A 23,189-nucleotide genomic window follows, 5' to 3' on the forward strand; every position below is an offset into this window, starting at 1 on the left:
TCTCTCCCCCTCCTCTACTTAGCATGGCCATTTGCTTCCAACGCATATATTGCTGTATTCATTATCTTGCACTTCACCCTCACCCCACCCTAGTCTTACTAACTGGTAATTTTAATGCACTTATTGCACATACAGTCGCTATCATACACACAACCTTCTTTATACCATGCCACTTAGAATCTCCCGCTTCCCTACCCTTGCTGTCACTAACCACTCCTTTCTTCGCTAACCACTCTATCTTCTTCTAACTCTAGAAATGTATATATATCTAACCTTTGCCATAACTGCTTGTATCTAACCTCATTATTATGGTCTTGTTTTCTTCTGCCTCTCCTCTTTTGAACTTTCCTCTATATCTTACACTAGTAGTAGCAAATTGACTCTAGGACTTATTCTTTGTAAGCCTAGTACTTATTCTATTGGTCTCTTTTGCTGAACTGCTAGGTTACAGGGGACAGCAATATGTGGCAAATTGTTTTGCTCAAGAACACACCACCCAGCCTAGGAATTGAAATCACAATCACTAGATCATGAGTGCAACACCCTAACCACTAGGCAGTATGCTTTCGCTAATGATAATAATAATAATAATAATAATAATATGGCTCTCATAGCTTCTGATCTTAACTGATTGGAAGTGTTATCATGTGTTTATTTTATCTGGGTATAAAAGTTGAGTACTGGGGTTGATGTAATCAACTCACCCCCTTTCCCAAAGTTGCTGACCCTATGCGAACATTTGAACCCAATATTCTTATGATTATCAATATTTAACACAGCAATTTAGTTTGTCTTTACATTCTGAGTTCAAATTCCAACAAGGTTGACATTGCCTTTCGCTCCTTTCAGGGCAGATAAAATAAGTACCAGTCCAGTACTGGGGTCAATATAATTGACTGGCCCTCTCCTCACAAAAAATTTGGTGTTTTTTGCCTATAATAGAAAGGATTATTTGACAGCAACTTTGCTGGGGAATGAAACAAAGTGTTCACAACCTGTGGACTAAAGTACTATCTATGCTTCATTCAGATTTGGAGAAATCTGCAGAGGATTTTGTGCAGTTCCAAGTAATACCATTTTCTGTAGATGCTCTGTATTCACATTAACAATCCAGTTTATTGAGCTTGGTATCATAATTCCCAAAGCTCCATCAGCCGCAGATTTCACACTCATTTCCTTCAATGATCACAGACTTTGCATTTCCTGTTTCAAATCATCATATCTAACCTGCTTCTCTTCTCTTTCTGACACTGTGTCATCACCAAGACATGTCTTGGTGATGACACAGTGTCAGAAAGAGAAGAGAAGCAGGTTAGATATGATGGTGATGACACAGTGTCAGAAAGAGAAGAGAAGCAGGTTAGATATGATGATTTGAAACAGGAAATGCAAAGTCTGTGATCATTGAAGGAAATGAGTGTGAAATTTGCGGCTGATGGAGCTTTGGGAATTATGATACCAAGCTCAATAAACTGGATTGTTAATGTGAATACAGAGCATCTACAGAAAATGGTATTACTTGGAACTGCACAAAATCCTCTGCAGATTTCTCCAAATAAACAGGTTTTTTTCTGTTTATTACAACCACTATATCTGGCTTTATTGAAATTATTATTATTTTAAAGGTTGCTTCTGATGTTCAATGCACAAGTTCTTGCTGTCTTCTTTTCAGAATTTTATTTTTGGATATCCTGAGAAACACAGAATTTAGTGCCAGAGAAATTAGACTTATTTTGAGATAAATTTTGGTTGCTGATTCTAAATATGCCATCATTTTTTCCCATCAGCTCTGATTATCAAGATTTGTTATACCCCTAAATACTACAAATATAATCAATCATGCTCAAGGATTGATTACTACAAATCATTACTTCTCTTCAGACCATTGGTATGCCAAACTTCCAACATTTCCTTTTGTCATTAGTCCACTGTTGCAGGTGCTCAGCACAAGTTTTACAGGCAATGAGTGGATCCCATGTCTTACCTTAGGTCCCTAGTTGTATTTTGAAATAGTTTAAGTAAGCTTTTTTCACAAAATTAGAAAAGGGTTTTCTCTGTTCCTTGAATGTGTACTCTCCATAAATATATTTCAGAAAGAATCTAGATGATTTTGTTGTTTTGGGAGAGTCATTATGCCAGTATTATTATCACACACACACTGGTTCAATTCTACTCCTTTAATATTAGTCAATTGGTTAAAAATGCAACTAATTAATTGATTGCTCGTTTAATTTGGTTTAAGCATTTTATTCATGAGGAAGCCATGAATTGGAAGCTGAAAGGATTAAAACAAAAAAGTCTGAGAATGAGAGAAGTAAATTTAGGTTGACTGATGTAAGATTAGTAGTGTTGAGATCACTAACAATCAACATTTCAGCTACTGTTACCATGTGTGACAAAAGCGTTTTCAATAAAAATAAAATGAGAATTACACAGCAATTGAATGACAATCCCATGTAATGCTGTGACACACTCAGGCTTACTTGTTTATGACAGCCCTTCAAAGATGATGTTGGTATCAATTCAAGGCATTCATCCTCCACGACTTCCAATTAACAACCAGGGCCTCCAAATGATTGGGAGGGACACTGCATAAAATGAGAGACCAGTTTAGATAATCATGAAAATGAAGTTTTGGACATCCATGAAGCCTCCTTCTAGTCTCAGTCTTGCTGAAGAGGACCATCTTGGGAAGCTGGTTACCCAGTATTTGAATCACATGAACAATCCAACAGAGAAGATGAAGGATGCAGATCTCAACACTATAAATCCAGGCCCTCTAGAGGATTTTGGTATGAAGTATCTTGTCCTTCTAAATGAGACAAAGGATACTTTGGAACAATCTGATATGGAACCCTTCCAGTTGTCTAATCTGGTGTTGATAAAGGGTCCAACACTCAGACCTGTACAGGAAGGTGGGTACACAGTGAACGTGATAAACTGAGATTTTTGTACTTGCTCTGAGGCCCTTCTTCAGAAAGACTCCTTCACTGAGTCGCCTGTTAGGTGCAGAGGCCAAGTTGATTGGACAGAGTATCTCCTCATTGAGTGTTTGAGATAGCAGATTGAATCCACATGCAATAGAAGAGTGTCATCAAAAAGAACAGGCTGAGTGGGATGTGACATTTATTGTCACATTATCTCGTAAACATTTATTGTCACATTATCTCATAAACATTATCTCATAAACATTTATTGTCACATTATCTCATAAACATTATCTCGTAAACATTTATTGTCACATTATCTCATAAACATTTATTGTCATATTATCTCGTAAACATTATCTCGTAAACAATTGTGTCAAGGCCGACAAGAAGCGGTCCAGCTTCCTAGGGCTAAACGGCAGTAGTGTGTTCCCTTATTGGGATTGTCACATTAAGTTGACAATATACTACAACTTTGTCGCTCCACTACTGCTTAAATCTCTCTGAGAGATTTAGAAATATTATATTTCTAATTTTGCTGATCAGTGAATGAACTTCACTATGATTTACATAAGTTTGTGAAGGCGAAACAGGCTCCTCTATCCAGATGGCAAGCTACTTCAGGCTGATGACGAGCAAAGACTCAGAAACATGTCCCTGAATGCTGGCTAGGCTGGGTGGGGGAGCTTGTCTCCCCTTCACAAACTTAAGGACACAGTAATTGTGTCAAGGCCAACAGGAAGCGGTCCAGCTTCCTAGGGCTAAACGGCAGTAGTGTGTTCCCTTATTGGGATTGTCACATTAAGTTGACAATATACTACAACTTTGTCGCTCCACTACTGCTTAAATCTCTCTGAGAGATTTAGAAATATTATATTTCAAATTTATTGTCACATTATCTCAGAAACCATATTTTTGTTCAGTGGTGTAAACATAATTAGAATCGTCTCTAAAATTGAAGCATCAAAAAATTTGTTTAAAATTTATTCCCTAGTGTAATATAAGCTGACTGTTTATTTTGTGGCTGACTGTTTATTTTGTGGCTGACTTTTCAGTTGATACATTTCCTTTCCTAGTTGTCCTTAACGACATCTGCAACTTAACCTGACACTGTGTATTGCCCTTTCCCACTATGATCATTTTATCACATCTTCAAGATGTTTTCTGCTGTAAGCGACGGAGTGTCAACAACAATCTGTATATATAAAAGGCAGGGTGTGTGTGTGTGTGTACGTGAATGTAATTTATGCATGTCCACAAATTAGCATGCATGTCGCTCCAATTTTAGGAGGACATTCCGTCACAACCCTAGCTGTATCTTCATCAAATTATTCCCCCCCCCCCCCCGAGGCACCCACATGTTTAGATCAAGAGTGGTTAACAGATGTAATTTATTACCCTTGGGAAGAGGGAGGTCAAAGTTTGTTGGAGTGTTAGACAGAATGCTTTTGTAGTATTTGTTCTAACTCTCTGGACTTTAAGTTCAAAACCTAACTAAGTCAACTTATCCTTTCAGCAGTGTTGGTAAAGTAGCAGACCAGACCAGACCAATGAAATTTGCAGAATGTTAGCGCTTCAGATGAGTTGTTTTGTAATATCTGTTTTGATTCCAAAAGTTCCAACCCTTTTTCCGGCTACTGAAAAAGAACAGACCCTTTGGGGCCTGGCAAAATTGGTGATGGTTTTGGCTCGAACTTTTCAGTTGACCAACCTCCATGTCATCATACAAGCTAACAGGAAAAAATGCACTCAAAGAAGAAGATACATGCATAAAATAGGTTTCCATATAGTTTCCATCTACCAAATTCTATTACTAAGGTATTAGTTGAACTCAAACTCCAATAGAAGACATTTGTCTTTGAGGCTCTGCTGTAGGATTGAACTTAGAAACATGTGGTTACAAAGTGAACTTCTTAACCACACTGCCATGCTGGCACCAATGAATTTTTCAATGGGCTTCACATGTTGCTTTTTTCTTTTGCAGGGAATATTTATACAGAACTATGTCTGTGATTATTCAGTATACAAGACCAAGATCAATTGTCTCTATATTGATCACGTGAGTATTCTTATAACATCATTACCACCACCATCATTGTTATTATTGTCTCCATCACTACCATTCTTACTACCGTCACCACCACCCTCGCTATCACTACCACCATCATTATCCACCATCAATTTATATCCATTTTTCCATGGCACCCAACACAGCATCTCACTCCTTGGCATCAGCTTATAACACTTCTTCCCAAGTCTTTCTCTTCCACAGAATTCTTCCAGTTTGATCCCTTGGCCCCTTTTTACCCAGATGTCATTGTCATCTTCCTTTACCTGTTAATACCAGCACAGTCTTTTCTCGTGTATGTTACATTTGATTCCTCTTGTCTTCATATTTCTCTCAGCTCATTCATATCCCAAGACTTTCACTGTCTATGTTTTACTACCATGTCACAGCACTCTTCACATTACATGCATCATACAATCTCCTTTCACATTTGGAAAGAGGTGAGGGTTGGTGACAGGAAGGGCATTCCAACTGCAGAAAATCTGTCTCAATAAACCCCATCCAACACATGCAAGCATAGAAAAGTGAAAATTAAAATGGTGATGATTATATATATATGTTGCAGCCGCTGGCTTTCCGGACCTCAGTCAAACCGTCCGACCCATGACAACATAGAAAATGGATGTTAAACAATGATGATGATGATGCAATGTTCATTATTTTTCAGGCTCGTTTAACATGTGTTGAAGAAGGCTTTAATAATTACCACATTTTCTTTGAGATGTTGGCAGGCCTTACTGCTGAAGAGAAAAGTGAGTTTTTGTTTGATTTTTTAATAGATTTTTCTTTTCTAACTTTAAATTTTGCCTTCACATAGATAACCTACTACCAATGTGGGGCAGTTATTTTCCCTGACAAGTTTTCCCCTCAAAATTTGAGCCAAAACATTTTCTAAAGATTTTTCTATATAGAATTTTCTGCATATGAATCCTTTCTCCTCATTTTTATACAAAGATTTCCCTCAAATAATTTTCTGTAAGCATCTCTGCATCTCTAAGAAGTTTGCTTTGCTACCATGTGACTTCAGGTTCAGTCCCACTGCATGGCATCTTGGGCAAATGTCTTCTATTACCCTGGGCCAACCAATTCCTTGTGAGTGGAGTTAGTAGAGAGAAACTGTATGGAGACCCATCAAATGTATATACTAGCAGAGATACCCGGCCTTCCTCGGCATTAAAATGCCATAGTTTTTTTATTGTTAAAATGAGTGGTGAAGTTGGAAGAACAGAGTGAAAAAAACAATATATGTATGAACAAGAGCACTCAGAGAGTGCAAACCTCTGCCAAGGCAACACCAGTGTCCTCTCAAAGATTAGCTGGAGATGATTTTTAAAATGAGAATATCTGAAATAAACTCAACTGCTCTCATAAACAAGAATACTAAAAACTAAACTGACCACTCTCAAAAATTAAGTACAAAACCGGAAAAGTAATCCAGAATTCTTGTCCGATACTGGATTGACCCCAAAATCTAATGAGTTCATGCCAATCATGAGGCCAAACATTCCTGGAAGTTTCATTCGAATTCATCCAGCAGTTCTTGAGATATCTTGTCCATGGACAAACAAACAAACACAACTGAAAACAATACCTCTGCCTTTGTTAAGGCAGAGATAATAAATACAATATGGGAGTGGGCAAATGTCTAAAGTTGTTAAGAATAAAGAAAAGAGAGGGGTTGAGAAGAGTTGGAATTTAGGTTAGATTGAAGCTGATTGTTATGACTACTAAACTGGAGTCATTTGTTACGTCAACAGTAAATAAATTAATGTATTGTCACGCCCAAGTATACAAGGTGCTATCAAAAAGTTCCCAACTTATGTTATATAAAAATAACCTATTTATCTAAATTTTAAGATCATCTCCTTCAAAATAGTCACCTTGGCCCTAGTGTTTCTGCCAGTTTTGGAATCTGGCCTGGAAGTTGTTTTCCATAAGAAAGTGAATTGTCAGGAATGAGAAGAAAAGGAAGAAAAGTGATCAAATATTTAGGAGTTGGAGTAAGGTGGACTTGCTAGGAGAGGAGAAGAGCGGAGGGGAAGATAGGAGATAAAATTACTAGTCATTAGGGGGAAGTGGTTTACTATTTAACAGTAAAATTATATATTTGCAATCCACACATGTGCATACTACCTCTGTGTTCCTGTAGAATGTTATAGGTGTGCATGCACATATATGCATTTGCATATTCTAAAGATAGCTAAAAAAAGTTGTGTGTTATAAATACATAGAAGAGCTTTAAGTGGGAGTGGAGGAATAATTGGAGATGGCACTATTATTTGTACCTGAAGAATGTGTTACGTAACTTGTATTTACAATTAAGAATTAGGTTGAGTGACAGGGACCTTCTCTTTGTGGCTGGAGACTTCAACGGTCATGTCGGACGTCGTGCTGGGGGCTTCCATGGCATACATGGAGGCTATGGCTTCGGTTCCCGCAACGAGGAGGGAACCAGACTGCTGGAGTTCTGTGATGCAACCAATCTTATGGTCTGCAATACCAACTTCAGGAAACCTGCCAGTCACCTAGTCACCTACCGCTCCGGCAGACACTCTAGCCAAATCGACTACATCCTCGCCAGAAATAGGGAAAGAGGGCGGCTTATAAATGCCAAAACCTACCCTGGCAAAGAATGTACCCCACAACATAGATTAGTAGTTAGCGACTTTGGGATCAAGGCAAAATGGGTGCCCAGAATTAGACAGGCTTGGAGAAGAAGGGTGTGGAAGCTTAAAGACCCTGCAAACGGACAGAGACTTAGAGACAAGTTACTTGAAGCATTTAACGAAATAGAAGGGGATATAGCATCATACAACGTGGAAGACAATTGGAGATTTCTGCGGGACAACCTGTTGAAAGCCACCGACCAGATTTGTGGGTGGTGTAAGGTCCCCTCCCAACCCAGAGTAACGTGGTGGTGGAACAAGGAGGTAGACAGAGCTATTAGACAAAAGAAACAAGCTTGGAAGGACTGGAAGAACGGTGGTAGCAGGGAATTGTACCAATGTGCCAGAAGGGAGGCTAGGCGACAGGTTTATTTAGCCAGAGGGGAAGCAGATAAGGAAAGATTTGCCAATGTTCTGCGCCGTGAGGACCAAAGACTCGAGGTATTTCGGGTTGCAAGACAGTGTAGGAGAGAGAATAGTGATGTTGTAGGAGAGAAATGTGTTCGCATGGATGATGGTACGCTTGCATTAAATGAGGATGCAAAGAAAGAGGTCTGGAGATGCCACTACGATAGATTGCTTAATAAAGAGAATGAATGGGAGAAAGAGAGCCTGCCTTATGTCGACCCAATAGAGGGACCAGCTATCCGAGTTGATAGTACCAGGGTAGATAAAGCAATTAAGAGTATGAAGACCGGGAAAGCCCCCGGCCCATCAGGAATCACTGCAGAGATGCTCAAAATATCTGGCAGTGTTGGCTATAGCCTAGTCACCCGTATTACGAACCAGGTGATACACGAAGGAGTCATACCCTATGACTGGTGTAGCAGCATCATAGTCAACTGCTACAAAGGTAAAGGGGACGCTTTAGATACAAATAATTACAGAGGCATCAAGCTGTTAGATCAGGTTATGAAAGTTACAGAGAGGGTCATAGCCCAACTAATTAGGGAGCGAATCAATTTAGATGAGATGCAGTTTGGGTTCGTGCCAGGTAAAAGCACTACTGATGCCTTATTTCTAGTGAGACAGTTGCAAGAGAAATACCTAGCCAAGGATAAACCTCTGTACCTGGCTTTCGTTGACATGGAGAAAGCCTTTGACAGGGTCCCCCGATCCCTTATCTGGTGGTCAATGAGGAAACTTGGGATAGAAGAATGGCTAGTGAGAGCTGTGCGAGCCATGTACAGAGATGCGGCCAGTAAGGTGAGGGTTGGAAATGAGTACAGCAATGAATTCCGGGTAGAGGTAGGGGTCCACCAAGGTTCCGTCCTCAGCCCCCTATTATTTACCATAGTCCTCCAGGCAATCACAGAGGAGTTCAAGACAGGTTGCCCCTGGGAGCTCCTCTATGCTGATGACCTTGCCCTAATTGCGGAGTCACTATCAGGACTAGAGGAGAAGTTTCAGGTGTGGAAGCAAGGTCTAGAACTGAAGGGCCTTAGAGTCAACCTAGCTAAAACCAAAATCCTAATAAGTAGGAAGGTAGATAAATCACAAACCCCTTCAGGTAGATGGCCCTGCTCAGTATGTAGAAAAGGAGTAGGTAGTAACTCTATAAGATGTACCCGGTGCAAGCTATGGACACATAAGAGGTGCAGCAACATCAAAGGCAGGTTAACTAGCAAGTTAGTTTTTGTTTGTGGCAGATGTTCAGGTGCAATAAAGACTGCAAACAAACAGGAAACAACTTCTATCTCATTCCAGGGTGAAAAACTAGAGGTAGTCGATAGCTTCCGCTATCTGGGCGACCAAGTTAGTAGTGGGGGTGGGTGCGCTGAAAGTGTAGCTGCTAGAATAAGAATAGCCTGGGCAAAGTTTAGAGAGCTCTTACCCCTGCTGGCGACAAAGGGACTCTCACTCAGAGTAAAAGGCAGACTGTATGACGCATGCGTACGAACAACCATGCTACATGGCAGTGAAACATGGGCTGTAACTGCTGAGGACATACGTAAGCTCGCAAGGAATGAAGCCAGTATGCTCCGTTGGATGTGTAATGTCAATGTGAATACCCGTCAGAGTGTAAGTATCTTGAGAGAAAAGCTGAACATTAGAAGCATCAGTTGTGGCGTGCAAGAGAGACGATTGCGCTGGTATGGACATGTGGTGAGAATGGAGGAGGATAGCTGCGTGAAAAAGTGCCACACCCTAACAGTTGAGGGAACCCGTGGAAGAGGTAGGCCCAGGAAGACCTGGGCTGAGGTGGTGAGGCAAGACCTTCGTACATTGGGCCTCACCGAGGCGATGACTACGGACCGAGACCTTTGGAAATGGGCTGTGCGTGAGAAGACCCGGCAAGCCAAGTAAGATCGTTGCCAGTGCCCCTGGACTGGTTCTTGTGCGGGTGGCACATGAGATGCACCATTTTGAGCGTGGCCGTTGCCAGTACCGCCTGACTGGCTCCTGTAGGATTTTCGAGCGAGATCGTTGCCAGTGCCCCTGGACTGGCTTGTGCGGGTGGCACATAAAAGACACCATTTCGAGCGTGGCCGTTTTCGTGCGGGTGACACGTAAAAGCACCCACTACACTCTCTGAGTGGTTGGCGTTAGGAAGGGCATCCAGCTGTAGAAACTCTGCCAAATCAGACTGGAGCCTGGTGTTGCCATCCGGTTTCACCAGTCCTCAGTCAAATCGTCCAACCCATGCTAGCATGGAAAGCGGACGTTAAACGATGATGATGATGATGATGTTCATTCAGACAATTCTGTACATCTGTGTGAAAAGATCAGTTAGGGTTTTGCAGGGTTGCTTTTTTTCATGCTTAACTTAGAAATGGAGAAAGATATTGTGCTAGAGATAAAAAATTAGTCATTTGATATATATATATATATATATATGTATGTATGTATGTATTTGTGTGCCTGTGTTTGTCCCCCCACCATTGCTTGACAACTGATGTTGGTGTGTTTACGTCCCTGTAACTTAGCAGTTCAGCAAAAGAACTGATAAAATAAGCACTAGGCTTACAAAGAATAAATTCTTGGAGTTGATTTGTTTGACTAAAGGCGGTGCTCCAGTATGGCCACTGTCAAATGACTGAAACAAGTAAAAGAATATATATATATATATATATATATATATACAGGGTGACTCTTTATAATCTTAGTCTCAGAAAATAATAATGGCAGACCCTCAGCTTACTCAAGAAAAGAAGAGGCATGCTGTTATTGTGGTTTATAAAGGCTGAGCATAGTGATTTAGAAATATCTCAACTTTTAAAAGTTGCCAGATCTTTTGTCTACAAAGTTTGTGCAGAGCCAGAGACTGAAGATGGAAATGTTTCACCAGTATCAAAGCATATAAATCTTTCTAAATGCTCTGAACTCATCAGAACACTTGATGCCTTCATGTTTGTCCTCCATTTTGCTTGACAACCAATGTTGGTTCATTTATGTCCCTGCAATTTAGTAGTTTGCCAAACGAAAATGATAGAATAAGCACTGGATTTAAAAAGAATCAGTGCTAGGGTTGATTTGTTCAACTAAACTCTTCAAGTGCCCCAGCATAACCACAATGCAATGGCTGAAACATGAGAAAGAATTCTAAAGAAATCAATTTTTAACCCATATTCTGTATGCATGTTTACTTTATATTGAATCCTAACATGAATATTTTAGGCAAATTTTCATGACATGTTCTTGAATTACCAAATTTCAACTCCTATTTTTGCTTTCTATTTGCTTATCAACTGCCCCATGTTGTTCTTTCATTCCATCATGTTTTCGGCAACATGATGGAATGAAAGTTATAGAAAAATGTGTTTATGTGAAAAAAATTACAACAATAATCCTCATTTGGTTGGAAATTGAAGCTTTTAACCTAAATACTGTTATAGACAATGGTTACATTAATAATTATATACAACAGTTATTTTTGCAAAGTTTATAAAAAGAACTGGATATCACTTGAATCAAATTACCTCAGGAACATAAACTAAGTTAAAAGTTTAAAATGTACATTGATATTTCTTTGCTGGTTGTTGTGTTTCAGTAAGACTCCTTGCTCTTTTAAAGATCATATGTCTGAGAATGAAAGTGATGATAACTACATCCAATCAAAGCCTTGTGAGTGGATTTGGTTGAGAAAACTGAAAGAAGCTCATCATATATATATATATATATATATATATATATATATATATATATATATAAATGGATATACTTTTCGTAATGAGATAAAAAAAACCAAGGCTGTGTGCATTATAGAACATTTATAAATAGAAGGTCTTACAGCTGTTTCTTGGATATTTATTATATCCCTTCAACAAAGACGGTGTGAGAGGATGGTTAAGCAATAGTTAGTTTACATAAGATAGGAAATAGAGAGTGAATGCAAGGATATTGTATTTGTTAATCCATTGTTCAGGCAGAATGGTATACATATAAGATTCCAATACTCTATGAGTAAAATCCAACAGTCTTTGGAATTGGTCATTCCAAATACAGAGTTTGTACACAGTGTTATTGAATCAGGGGTTCTGTTTATATACTGCCGTCAGTAATTACTCAGGGCTATATAAAAGCATGCCATTTATATCACATGTTGTTCATGTTGCTATTGTTGTTGTTGCAGGGAATTTATACCTGGATAATTATCAGACATTCAAAGAATTCCATTATCTTTCTACAAGTGATCCTCCAGCTGATTTTGACACATTGAAAAAACAATTTCAGGAGTGGAAAGTAAGTTTCTCAGTCCATCTATCTTTCTGTCTGCCTGCCTGTCTCTGTCTACCTCTGTTTGCCTGTCTCTCTTACGTATCCCCACCCCCACTTAAATGTGAATGTTCTGTTAGAACAAGCTATACTGCAGAAGATACCATGAGAGAAACTCTCATATTGGATCTTGGTGCAAAATGCACTCTTGTTTATATCACTAGTGGGGAGATAACTCCATATCATCTGGTGGTGTCAGCACTGAAGATGGTGGGGGATTTATCTCCTTGCTAGCGATATAAACACTGTTGCATTTTGCACCAAAAGATAATATGAGAGTTTCTTGCATGGTTGTTGGCACTCCGTCGGTTATGATGACGAGGGTTCCAGTTGATCCAATCAACAGAACAGCCTGCTCGTGAAATTAATGGGCAAGTGGCTGAGCACTCCACAGACACGAGTACCCTTAACATAGTTCTCGGGGTGATTCAGCATGACACAGAGTGTGACAAGGCTGACCCTTTGAATTACAGGTACAACAGAAACAGGAAGTAAGAATGAGAGAAAGTTGTGGTGAAAGAATACAGCAGGGTTCGCCACCATCCCCTGCCAGAGCCTCGTGGAACTTTAGGTGTTTTCGCTCAATAAACACAACGCCCAGTCTGGGAATCGAAACTGCGATCCTACGACCGCGAGTCCACTGCCCTAACCACTAGGCCATTGCGCCTCCACTCTTGCAAGGTATCAACTGCAAAATAGTTTGGTCTAAGGGAACATCCACATTTAAGCGTGGATAAATATAAATGACATAAAGCTCAGTGGGCTTGTGAAGGCCATCTGCTCTGCCTTCCTCCAGACTCAACTAATAAAAAAAAGACAATAAAAAATAAAACAAAACCTTTAAATGCCAAACCTGTGTCCATTGAGCACTCATGCCAAGTATCTTGTGGTCTTTGATGACACCATCTGCTTGTCATCAATTTGTCATCAACCATTGTTATCACATTTATCTTCCATCCTGCCAAAGACCTTGACTGTGAACTAATAAGGTCCCCCTCGGAACAGGGGACCTTATTAGTTGTTGTTGGCTGGAACCCAGAGCTTGTGACAGGAAGGATTGTTTTTCCTTGAAGTAACTGAATCACTACCCACTCACTTGGATCACAATGGATGGTGATGTGTTGAAATTATTGTATTTGTTGCTGTTGTTGATATTGTTGCTGCTGATGTTGTTGTTGGTGGTGGTGGTGGTGTTGTTGTTTTCGATCTTCTTCTTTCCCTTCCAGGACTGTCTCATCACATGTGATGTATCGTTTACCGATGTCACCAGAGTCTTGTCTGCTGTCCTCTTGATAGGAAACATCACTTTTCTCTCCACCAATTCTCAACAATTGGATCTCAAAAGTCAGAATGGTGAGGAGAACCTTCATCCTATTTCTAAACTATTTCTTCTTACCATTTCTCCCCCTCTCTTTCCTCTCCATTCTCTCTCTCTCTCTCTCTCTCTCTCTCTCTCTCTCTCTCTCTCTTTCACTTTCCCTCCTTCTCTCTCTCCATTCTCTCTTTTGCTTTCTCTCTCTCTCTCTTTCACTTTCCCTCCTTCTCTCTCTCCATTCTCTCTTTTGCTTTCTCTCCTTCTCCCTCTCTCCATTCTCTCTCTCTCTCTCTCTCTTTCACTTTCCCTCCTTCTCTCTCTCCATTCTCTCTTTTGCTTTCTCTCCTTCTCCCTCTCTCCATTCTCTCTCTCTCTCTCTCTCTCTCTCTCTTTCACTTTCCCTCCTTCTCTCTCTCCATTCTCTCTCTCTCTCTCTCTCTCTCTCTCTCACACACACACACACACACACTGCATGTTAGAATGTACAGTGTGGTCTTCATGCTAAGTACAAGCATCAGTAAATGGCTAAAATACTTACCACACAGCCACTCCTGCACCTATAGCAGCATTTTGTCCATCTTCGTGTTCTGAGTTCAAATTCCACTGAGGTCAACTTTACCTTTCATCCTGTTGGGGTTGATAATATAAGTACCAGTTGAGTACTGGGGTTAATGTAATCGACTTACACCTTTTGGCCTTGTGCCAAAATTCGAAATCAGTATGTCTGCCAGGAAGAAAGTGGTGAGAAGGCAGAACAATTACTATGCCAAGCAACATTTCTTCTGACTTTATGTTCTGAGTTCAAATTCTGCTGAGGCTGACTTGACCTTTCGTCTTTTTGGGGTCAATAAAAGAAGTACCAGTTGATCACTGGGGTCAATGTAATCAACTTACCCGCTCCCCTTGTGCCAATATTTCTAACCAATATATCAGATAGAAAGATGGCCGTACAAGGTTGCACTGGGACATGCAACAAGTTTGACAATAACAGCAACAACAACTTACTAAATGTGTTTTATAGTGCTGGCATCATGAGAGCAGCAAGGTATTCTACCCTTCACGTATCATTTGGGTTACTGATGCAAGGCAGTTCTTTTAACTGGGTTCATGAAACAATGGCAGATAAGAAAATGGGTTAAGTGCTAAATTCTTCTTTTATTTTCATACTTATATTTTTTGTTTAAGGCTGCAAGCTGGCGGAATCATTAGCACGCCGGACGAAATGCTTAACAGTATTTCGCCCGTCGCTATGTTCTGGGTTCAAATTCCACTGAGGTTGACTTTACCTTTCATCCTTTCGGGGTCGATAAATTAAGTACCAGTGAAACACTGGGGATCGATGTCATCAATTAGTCCCCTCCCTTAAAATTACCCGTCTTGTCCTTTCAGTAGAATGGATTTATATCTTTGTTTTGTTTTGTTTTTTTAAGAATTGATGTCTGTTTTCCTCTGTTGCAGAACTAAAATCAGTGGCTACATTGCTGGGAATCTCAAGTATGGTCCTTTATCAAGGGCTCACCACCAAAACTATCAACACTCCTGAAGGATTAAACTTAACCCCTATAGTGAGTACAATAAAGGTAAGGACAAACAATTATTTTCTGAACAGATTTATTTATTTATTATTGTATTGTTTGGGATTTTTTTTTATTTGTGTGGGAGGTGTGGTTCACAGCATTGGGGTATTCATTCATAATCTTCGTTGTTCATTGTCTACTTTTCCATATTTGGATGGGTTAAACAGAATTTGTTGCAGCATATTTTGATTTTCTGTGTCTAGGCACGGGAGTGGCTGTGTGGTAAGTAGCTTGCTTACCAACTACATGGTTCTGGGTTCAATCCCACTGCGTGGCACCTTGGGCAAGTGTCTTCTACTATAGCCTCGGGCCGACCAAAGCCTTGTGAGTGGATTTGGTAGACGGAAACTGAAAGAAGCCCATCATATATATGTGTATATATTGTGTGTGTATCTATATATATATGTGTGTGTGTGTGTGTGTGTGTGTGTGTGTGTGTGTATATGTTTGTGTGTTTGTGTTTGTCCCCCCAACATCGCTTGACAACCGATGCTGGTGTGTTTACGTCCCCGTAACTTAGCGGTTCGGCAAAAGAGACCGATAGAATAAGTACTAGGCTTCCAAAGAATAAGTCCTGGGGTCGATTTGCTCGACTAAAGGCGGTGCTCCAGCATGGCCGCAGTCAAATGACTGAAACAACTAAAAGAGTAAAAGAGTATATATATGGAATAGTTGTGAGCTTTTATACATTTCATGAAACCATAAACTTTCACCTGAAAAACTCCTGTCCTAAGTTTAGGCCTGAGTAAGGAAGGGGTTTTATGTTTTATGTAAGAATAGAAGTTGCTCATGCCACAAATTTCTTCTCTCCACATCGTTGGTGTGGTCCTAGAAAAAGGTGGTTTATCTTGCTTGAAGATTTGGGCGGGGTGGTTTGTGATTAAAATATTTGTGGTAAATATGGCTGAAAGGTCCCTAATAATTTTCTTTTGAAGATCCATGAAAACAAAGATGCCCTTGCTCAGGCTCTGTATGTTCGGACTGTACACATGATTGTGAGGAAGGCAAACAGTTTGCTGAGGACACACGGTACAAAGAAAGGACGAAATCCATCAAATGCAAGCGGAAGTTGTAAATCTGGTAAAGGAATTCATTATGGTTTTATAGTTTTTGTTGTAATTTATGAGGACAAATATCCATCAAATGTAATTACATAATTCCTCATCTCTCAGATAAAGAACTGAACCATTATCTTTCTCTCTTTTTCCAGCTCCTCCCCTATTTCTTCTATCCTCGCTTCTATAATGAGAAGCCATATATCTCCTCTACAGCAAAAAACCTTTTCTGTTCTGGCTCCTTCTTTCATACTCTGACCTAATCTCTTAGCATGAAGCTACCACTTCCTCTGCTTATACTCATACTCAGTTGACTGGGATCTTAGTCTTGAAAGCCACATGGCTCCCCTATTTGTGCTGGTGCTATGAAAATAATTCCTAGTACATGCAGTAAAGGGGTTAGGATTAGGAAGGGCATCCAGTCATAGAAATTATGCTAAAGTAGACACTGGAGCAGACCCACAAGATCCAGTCAAACTATCCAACCTATGTCAGTATGGAAGATGAACATTAAGTAAAGTAAAGAAGAAAGATTTGATACGATTTTATCCTTGATCGGAGTTTTCCTTTAAGATTGTCTATATGACATTTTGTTCAAAGAGAAATATGCAACTAAAGGCTTCATAAGCTAATTAAACAATAATGGTTTGTCTTTAACTGAGTATCATTCCAGTACAAATGTATCTTTACAACTGAATTAGTTTCATCTCTATTTCATTAGATTTCTTTAAATACTGACCCCATTAAATATGTTATATTAACATTATTATTATTGTTTATTCTATTACCAAGATGACCGACTGAGTGCCCAGAAGTCATTTCACAGTACCACTTCAGATAGATCTGTCCCTACAGAAACTGACCGACAAATGCCTCCTCTGCTAAATATCATTGATATGTTTGGATTTGAAGACCTCACGGTAAGTCATTCAACTTGCATGTTTTTTCTTTCTTTTTTTTCCCTCCATTTCCCTTCATATTTTTTCTTTGATATGTTCAAGGGAGATTTAACTCCTATTTCTTGCACCTGGAATGACCACAGACATACTTTCTTTGTTGTTGTTTTGCTTCAAATCAACCTTGACCAAGCAGCCCTCTTATCAATGGTGTTTTAATCCTGACCATCCCCTCTTGTTCTCGGACACAATGTTATTTAGGACTACATTATCCAATGTGCATATATCAATAGTTTTAAAACAATGAGGTAGAGTATGAGAAAGATTAACCCTTTTATTACAGTATTTATTTTGAGTTGCTCTGTGTTTCTTTCAATTACTTTAAATCTAACAAAGAATTTAGTAAAATAACTTAGTTATCATTCAGCTAGTGTTAGGAACATAAATTGTGACTAACGTTTGGTGGAAGATTTTAATTCAAAACTTAAGAAAACAAGACATTTGTACTCAGCTATTTCACCACCACAACTATCACACTCCACCACAACCACCACCACTATTATCATCACCACCACGAATATTAACCTACTAAAATTAATACTGCTTCGATATTCACCAGGATAATAAATTAGAGCAGCTGGCCGTCAACTTTTGCTCTGAGTTACTGGAAAGTTATCACAATTCCCATGCTTTCAACACATCCAGGAGTAGCAGCAAAGATGAAACCAGGAATAAGTACGCCCAATCAAGCCCTGAGTTGATTAAAGAAAGATGTTCAGACAATCAGTTAGTTGTGGATCTCATTTCACACCCGGTACGTAGATCTTTTTTTATCTTTATCAAAAATTTTATTCCATATTGTGATTGTCACAGGCATGGCTGTGAGATTAAGAAGTTTGTTTTCCAGCCATAGGGTTTTGCATTCAGTCCCACTGCATGGCATCTTGATTAAGAGTCTTCTACTATAGCTCCACACTGATCAAAGCCTTGTGAATAGATCTATTAGATGGAAACTGAAAGAAGCCCATTGTATGTGTTTGTGTATAAGCATGTGTGTGGGTGTATGTGTTTGTGTCTCCTTGTCTTGACAGTATGTAATAGTTGTAAATGAGTGTCCCTGTCGCACATGAATTTCCAGTCTACCATGAGGAAATATTACCTTGCTTGGAAATAGGTGAAAGCTGGTGACAGGAAAGGCATCCAGTTGTAGAAAATTTGCCTCAGCAAATTCCATTCAACTCTTGCCAGCAGGGAAAAGTGGATGTTAAAATGATAATGATATTGATGAGGATTTGTGATCAATGCCTTTATCAGTGACAGATTAATCCTTGCTCACTGTATTTCTGACACAGACAGTGGCATATGTATATATATATATATATATATATATATATATATATATATATATATATATGTATATGTATATTATGTTTGACCGTTGACTGAACACTATTCAATTTTTTTTCTCCGTGTTTTTCTCCTTGTCTCCGTATTCTTTCTGTTGAAGAGCGTAGCTCGAAACGTCAAAGACTTTCCGTATTCCCGAGCGTCATACTAATATATACTTTTGTTATTTACACCACCTGTCCTCGTCTGTTGTTATTTTTTGTATATTCTCCCATATATGTATATGTATATATATATATATATCATCATCATCATCATCGTCGTTTAACGTCCGCTTTCCATGCTAGAATGGGTTGGACGATTTGACTGAGGACTGGTGAAACCGGATGGCAACACCAGGCTCCAGTCTGATTTGGCAGAGTTTCTACAGCTGGATGCCCTTCCTAACGCCAACCACTCAGAGAGTGTAGTGGGTGCTTTTACGTGTCACCCGCACGAAAACGGCCATGCTCGAAATGGTGTCTTTTATGTGCCACCTGCACAAGCCAGTCCAGGGGCACTGGCAACGATCTCGCTCGAAAATCCTACAGGAGCGAGTCAGGCGGTACTGGCAACGGCCACGCTCAAAATGGTGCATCTCATGTGCCACCCGCACAAGAACCAGTCCAGGGGCACTGGCAACGATCTTACTTGGCTTGCCGGGTCTTCTCACGCACAGCACATTTCCAAAGGTCTCGGTCAGTAGTCATCGCCTCGGTGAGGCCCAATGTACGAAGGTCTTGCCTCACCACCTCACCCCAGGTCTTCCTGGGCCTACCTCTTCCACGGGTTCCCTCAACTGTTAGGGTGTGGCACTTTTTCACGCAGCTATCCTCCTCCATTCTCACCACATGTCCATACCAGCGCAATCGTCTCTCTTGCACGCCACAACTGATGCTTCTAATGTTCAGCTTTTCTCTCAAGATACTTACACTCTGACGGGTATTCACATTGACATTACACATCCAACGGAGCATACTGGCTTCATTCCTTGCGAGCTTACGTATGTCCTCAGCAGTTACAGCCCATGTTTCACTGCCATGTAGCATGGTTGTTCGTACGCATGCGTCATACAGTCTGCCTTTTACTCTGAGTGAGAGTCCCTTTGTCGCCAGCAGGGGTAAGAGCTCTCTAAACTTTGCCCAGGCTATTCTTATTCTAGCAGCTACACTTTCAGCGCACCCACCCCCACTACTAACTTGGTCGCCCAGATAGCGGAAGCTATCGACTACCTCTAGTTTTTCACCCTGGAATGAGATAGAAGTTGTTTCCTGTTTGTTTGCAGTCTTTATTGCACCTGAACATCTGCCACAAACAAAAACTAACTTGCTAGTTAACCTGCCTTTGATGTTGCTGCACCTCTTATGTGTCCATAGCTTGCACCGGGTACATCTTATAGAGTTACTACCTACTCCTTTTCTACATACTGAGCAGGGCCATCTACCTGAAGGGGTTTGTGTTTTATCTACCTTCCTACTTATTAGGATTTTGGTTTTAGCTAGGTTGACTCTAAGGCCCTTCAATTCTAGACCTTGCTTCCACACCTGAAACTTCTCCTCTAGTTCTGATAGTGACTCCGCAATTAGGCCAAGGTCATCAGCATAGAGGAGCTCCCAGGGGCAACCTGTCTTGAACTCCTCTGTGATTGCCTGGAGGACTATGGTAAATAAGAGGGGGATGAGGACGGAACCTTGGTGGACCCCTACCTCTACCCGGAATTCATTGCTGTACTCATTTCCAACCCTCACCTTACTGGCAGCATCTCTGTACATGGCTCGCACAGCTCTCACTAACCATTCTTCTATCCCAAGTTTCCTCATTGACCACCATATAAGGGATCGGGGGACCCTGTCAAAGGCTTTCTCCATGTCAACGAAAGCCAGGTACAGAGGTTTATCCTTAGCTAGGTATTTCTCCTGCAACTGTCTCACTAGAAATAAGGCATCAGTAGTGCTTTTACCTGGCACGAATCCAAACTGCATCTCATCTAAATTGATTCGCTCCCTAATTAGTTGGGCTATGACCCTCTCTGTAACTTTCATAACCTGATCTAACAGCTTGATGCCTCTGTAATTATTTGTATCTAAAGCGTCACCTTTACCTTTGTAGCAGTTGACTATGATGCTGCTACACCAGTCATTGGGTATGACTCCTTCGTGTATCACCTGGTTCGTAATACGGGTGACTAGGCTATAGCCAACACTGCCAGATGTTTTGAGCATCTCTGCAGTGATTCCTGATGGGCCGGGGGCTTTCCCGGTCTTCATACTCTTAATTGCTTTATCTACCCTGGTACTATCAACTCGGATAGCTGGTCCCTCTATTGGGTCGACATACGGCAGGCTCTCTTTCTCCCATTCATTCTCTTTATTAAGCAATCTATCGTAGTGGCATCTCCAGACCTCTTTCTTTGCATCCTCATTTAATGCAAGCGTACCATCATCCATGCGAACACATTTCTCTCCTACAACATCACTATTCTCTCTCCTACACTGTCTTGCAACACGAAATACCTCGAGTCTTTAGTCCTCACGGCGCAGAACATTGGCAAATCTTTCCTTATCTGCTTCCCCTCTGGCTAAATAAACCTGTCGCCTAGCCTCCCTTCTGGCACATTGGTACAATTCCCTGCTACCACTGTTCTTCCAGTCCTTCCAAGCCTGTTTCTTTTGTCTAATAGCCCTGTCTACCTCCTTGTTCCACCACCACGTTACTCTGGGTCGGGAGGGGACCTTACACCACCCACAAATCTGGTCGGTGGCTTTCAACAGGTGTGTGTGTGTGTGTGTATATGCGTATATATGTATGTATGTATATATCTATATTTATGTATATCATCATCATCGTTTAACGTCCGCTTTCCATGCTAGCATGGGTTGGACGACTTGACTGAGGACTGGTGAAACCGGATGGCAACACCAGGCTCCAATCTAAATTTGGCAGAGTTTCTACAGCTGGATGCCCTTCCTAACGCCAACCACTCAGATATATATATATATATATATATATATATATAAATATATAAAGGATAAAGAGAGCAATGGTAAGGTTGGAAAAATATATTTTATGGATAGAGTCTTACAGCTGTAGTCTTACAACTAGTCGGAATACAGCACTTACTCGGTATTACCTGTATCCTTTTGGGTTTGGTTAAATCTAATACCCTCCTCAACCTTATATATATATATATATATATATATATATATATATATATATATATATATGTATGTATGTGGGAGAATATACGAAAAAACAACAACAGGCGTGGACAGGTGGTGTAAATAACAAAAGGATGTATTAGTATGACGCTCGGGAATACGGAAAGTCTTTGACGTTTCGAGCTACGCTCTTCAACAGAAAGAATATGGAGACAAGGAGAAAAACACGGAGAAAAAAAATTGATATGTATATATGTATGTATATATGCATGCATTTATATCTATGTATATATGTGTATACACACACGTATGTATGTATATTACAAACTTCGGCACCATTTCCATCTACCAAAATTTCCTTCACAAGTTATCAGTAAACCTGAGGTGATGATAGAAGACATTTAGCAAAAATGCTGCATTGTGATACTGAACCCAGAACCAACATAGTTGCAAAGCAAACCATCTAACCAGTGAGCTTTGCCTGCATCCACTTATAACCTCCACATTCAAATATTTAAGTATAAATGTAAATATTAGAATTACAGCTTGAAGTCATTTTGGAATCAACAATCAACCCCTGTAATCAAATGCTTTATTTGAATGAAAATATATTAAACATTTTAAAATACAGTTCAGTCATGTCACGAGATGATATGTTAATTATTTTTAGGCAGTATCCTGGTAGGAAATATTGGTGATGAAAATTTGACTTAAGTGAAAGTGTTTTATGTTAACATCCTGGTATGATTTTCAAGAGAAATGTGATGCAGTATTACAAGTGATACGTAATGAAAATTCTGACCAATCACAATTGCAGTTCGTCTAATAGACAGAGAAAAGTGAAAAAGAAAGTCAACAAGGAAATGTTAAGTATTTCAAAACATTTCTGGTAAAATGGTTATTGTAGTGGTTCCTTTTGTAAAATGATTATAGTAACAATAGTTCCTTCAACAACAATAATAAAGATTTCAATAATAATAATGATTTCGAGGAAGGGGATAAGTTAATTACATCGACCCCAGTACTCAACTGGTACTTGCTTTATTACTCCTGAAAGTCAACCTCAGAGGAGTTTGAACTCACATTGTGAAGGCATTTGAGATGCCAGTAAGCATTTCATTTGGCATGTTAATGGCTCTGCTAGCTTGCCACTTTTTCAACAACAATAACAATGATGATATTTTTTTCCTATTTTGGCACAAGGTCAGCAATTTTGAGAGGTGGGGAAGTTAATTATATTGACCCCCTCCCCCCCAATGCTCAACTTGTATTTATTTTATTGACTCTGAAAGGATGAGAGGCAAAGTCAACCTCAATGGAATTTGAACTCAGAGCATAATGATGGATGAAATATTGCTTAGCATTTTACCCGGTATGCTAAAGACTTTGCCAGCTCACTGCATTAACAGTAATAATAATAATAAT

The 23,189-nt window shown here is 39.9% G+C and overlaps 1 protein-coding gene across 4 annotated transcripts in view; it reads left to right on the plus strand.

Annotated features, from left to right (window-relative positions):
* The window catches only part of LOC106881740 (unconventional myosin heavy chain 6), a 261,243-nt gene that overhangs the window by 205,331 nt on the left and 32,723 nt on the right, over positions 1-23,189 (plus strand). For 2 of the 4 annotated variants that reach the window (XM_089341738.1, XM_089341737.1), the window contains exons 3-10: positions 4,630-4,986; positions 5,663-5,747; positions 12,235-12,344; positions 13,604-13,730; positions 15,151-15,272; positions 16,205-16,349; positions 17,117-17,244; positions 17,840-18,034. In XM_089341738.1, coding sequence (XP_089197864.1) covers positions 4,819-4,986; positions 5,663-5,747; positions 12,235-12,344; positions 13,604-13,730; positions 15,151-15,272; positions 16,205-16,349; positions 17,117-17,244; positions 17,840-18,034 — 1,080 coding nt within the window. In that variant the 5' untranslated portion in view covers positions 4,630-4,818. The remainder of the gene's footprint in view (positions 1-4,629; positions 4,987-5,662; positions 5,748-12,234; positions 12,345-13,603; positions 13,731-15,150; positions 15,273-16,204; positions 16,350-17,116; positions 17,245-17,839; positions 18,035-23,189) is intronic. The other 2 variants (XM_089341740.1, XM_089341739.1) reach the window with 1 other exon arrangement.

Source organism: Octopus bimaculoides, chromosome 25 (assembly GCF_046866305.1).
Source record: "Octopus bimaculoides isolate indiv1 chromosome 25, ASM4686630v1, whole genome shotgun sequence".
NCBI lineage: Eukaryota > Metazoa > Mollusca > Cephalopoda > Octopoda > Octopodidae > Octopus > Octopus bimaculoides.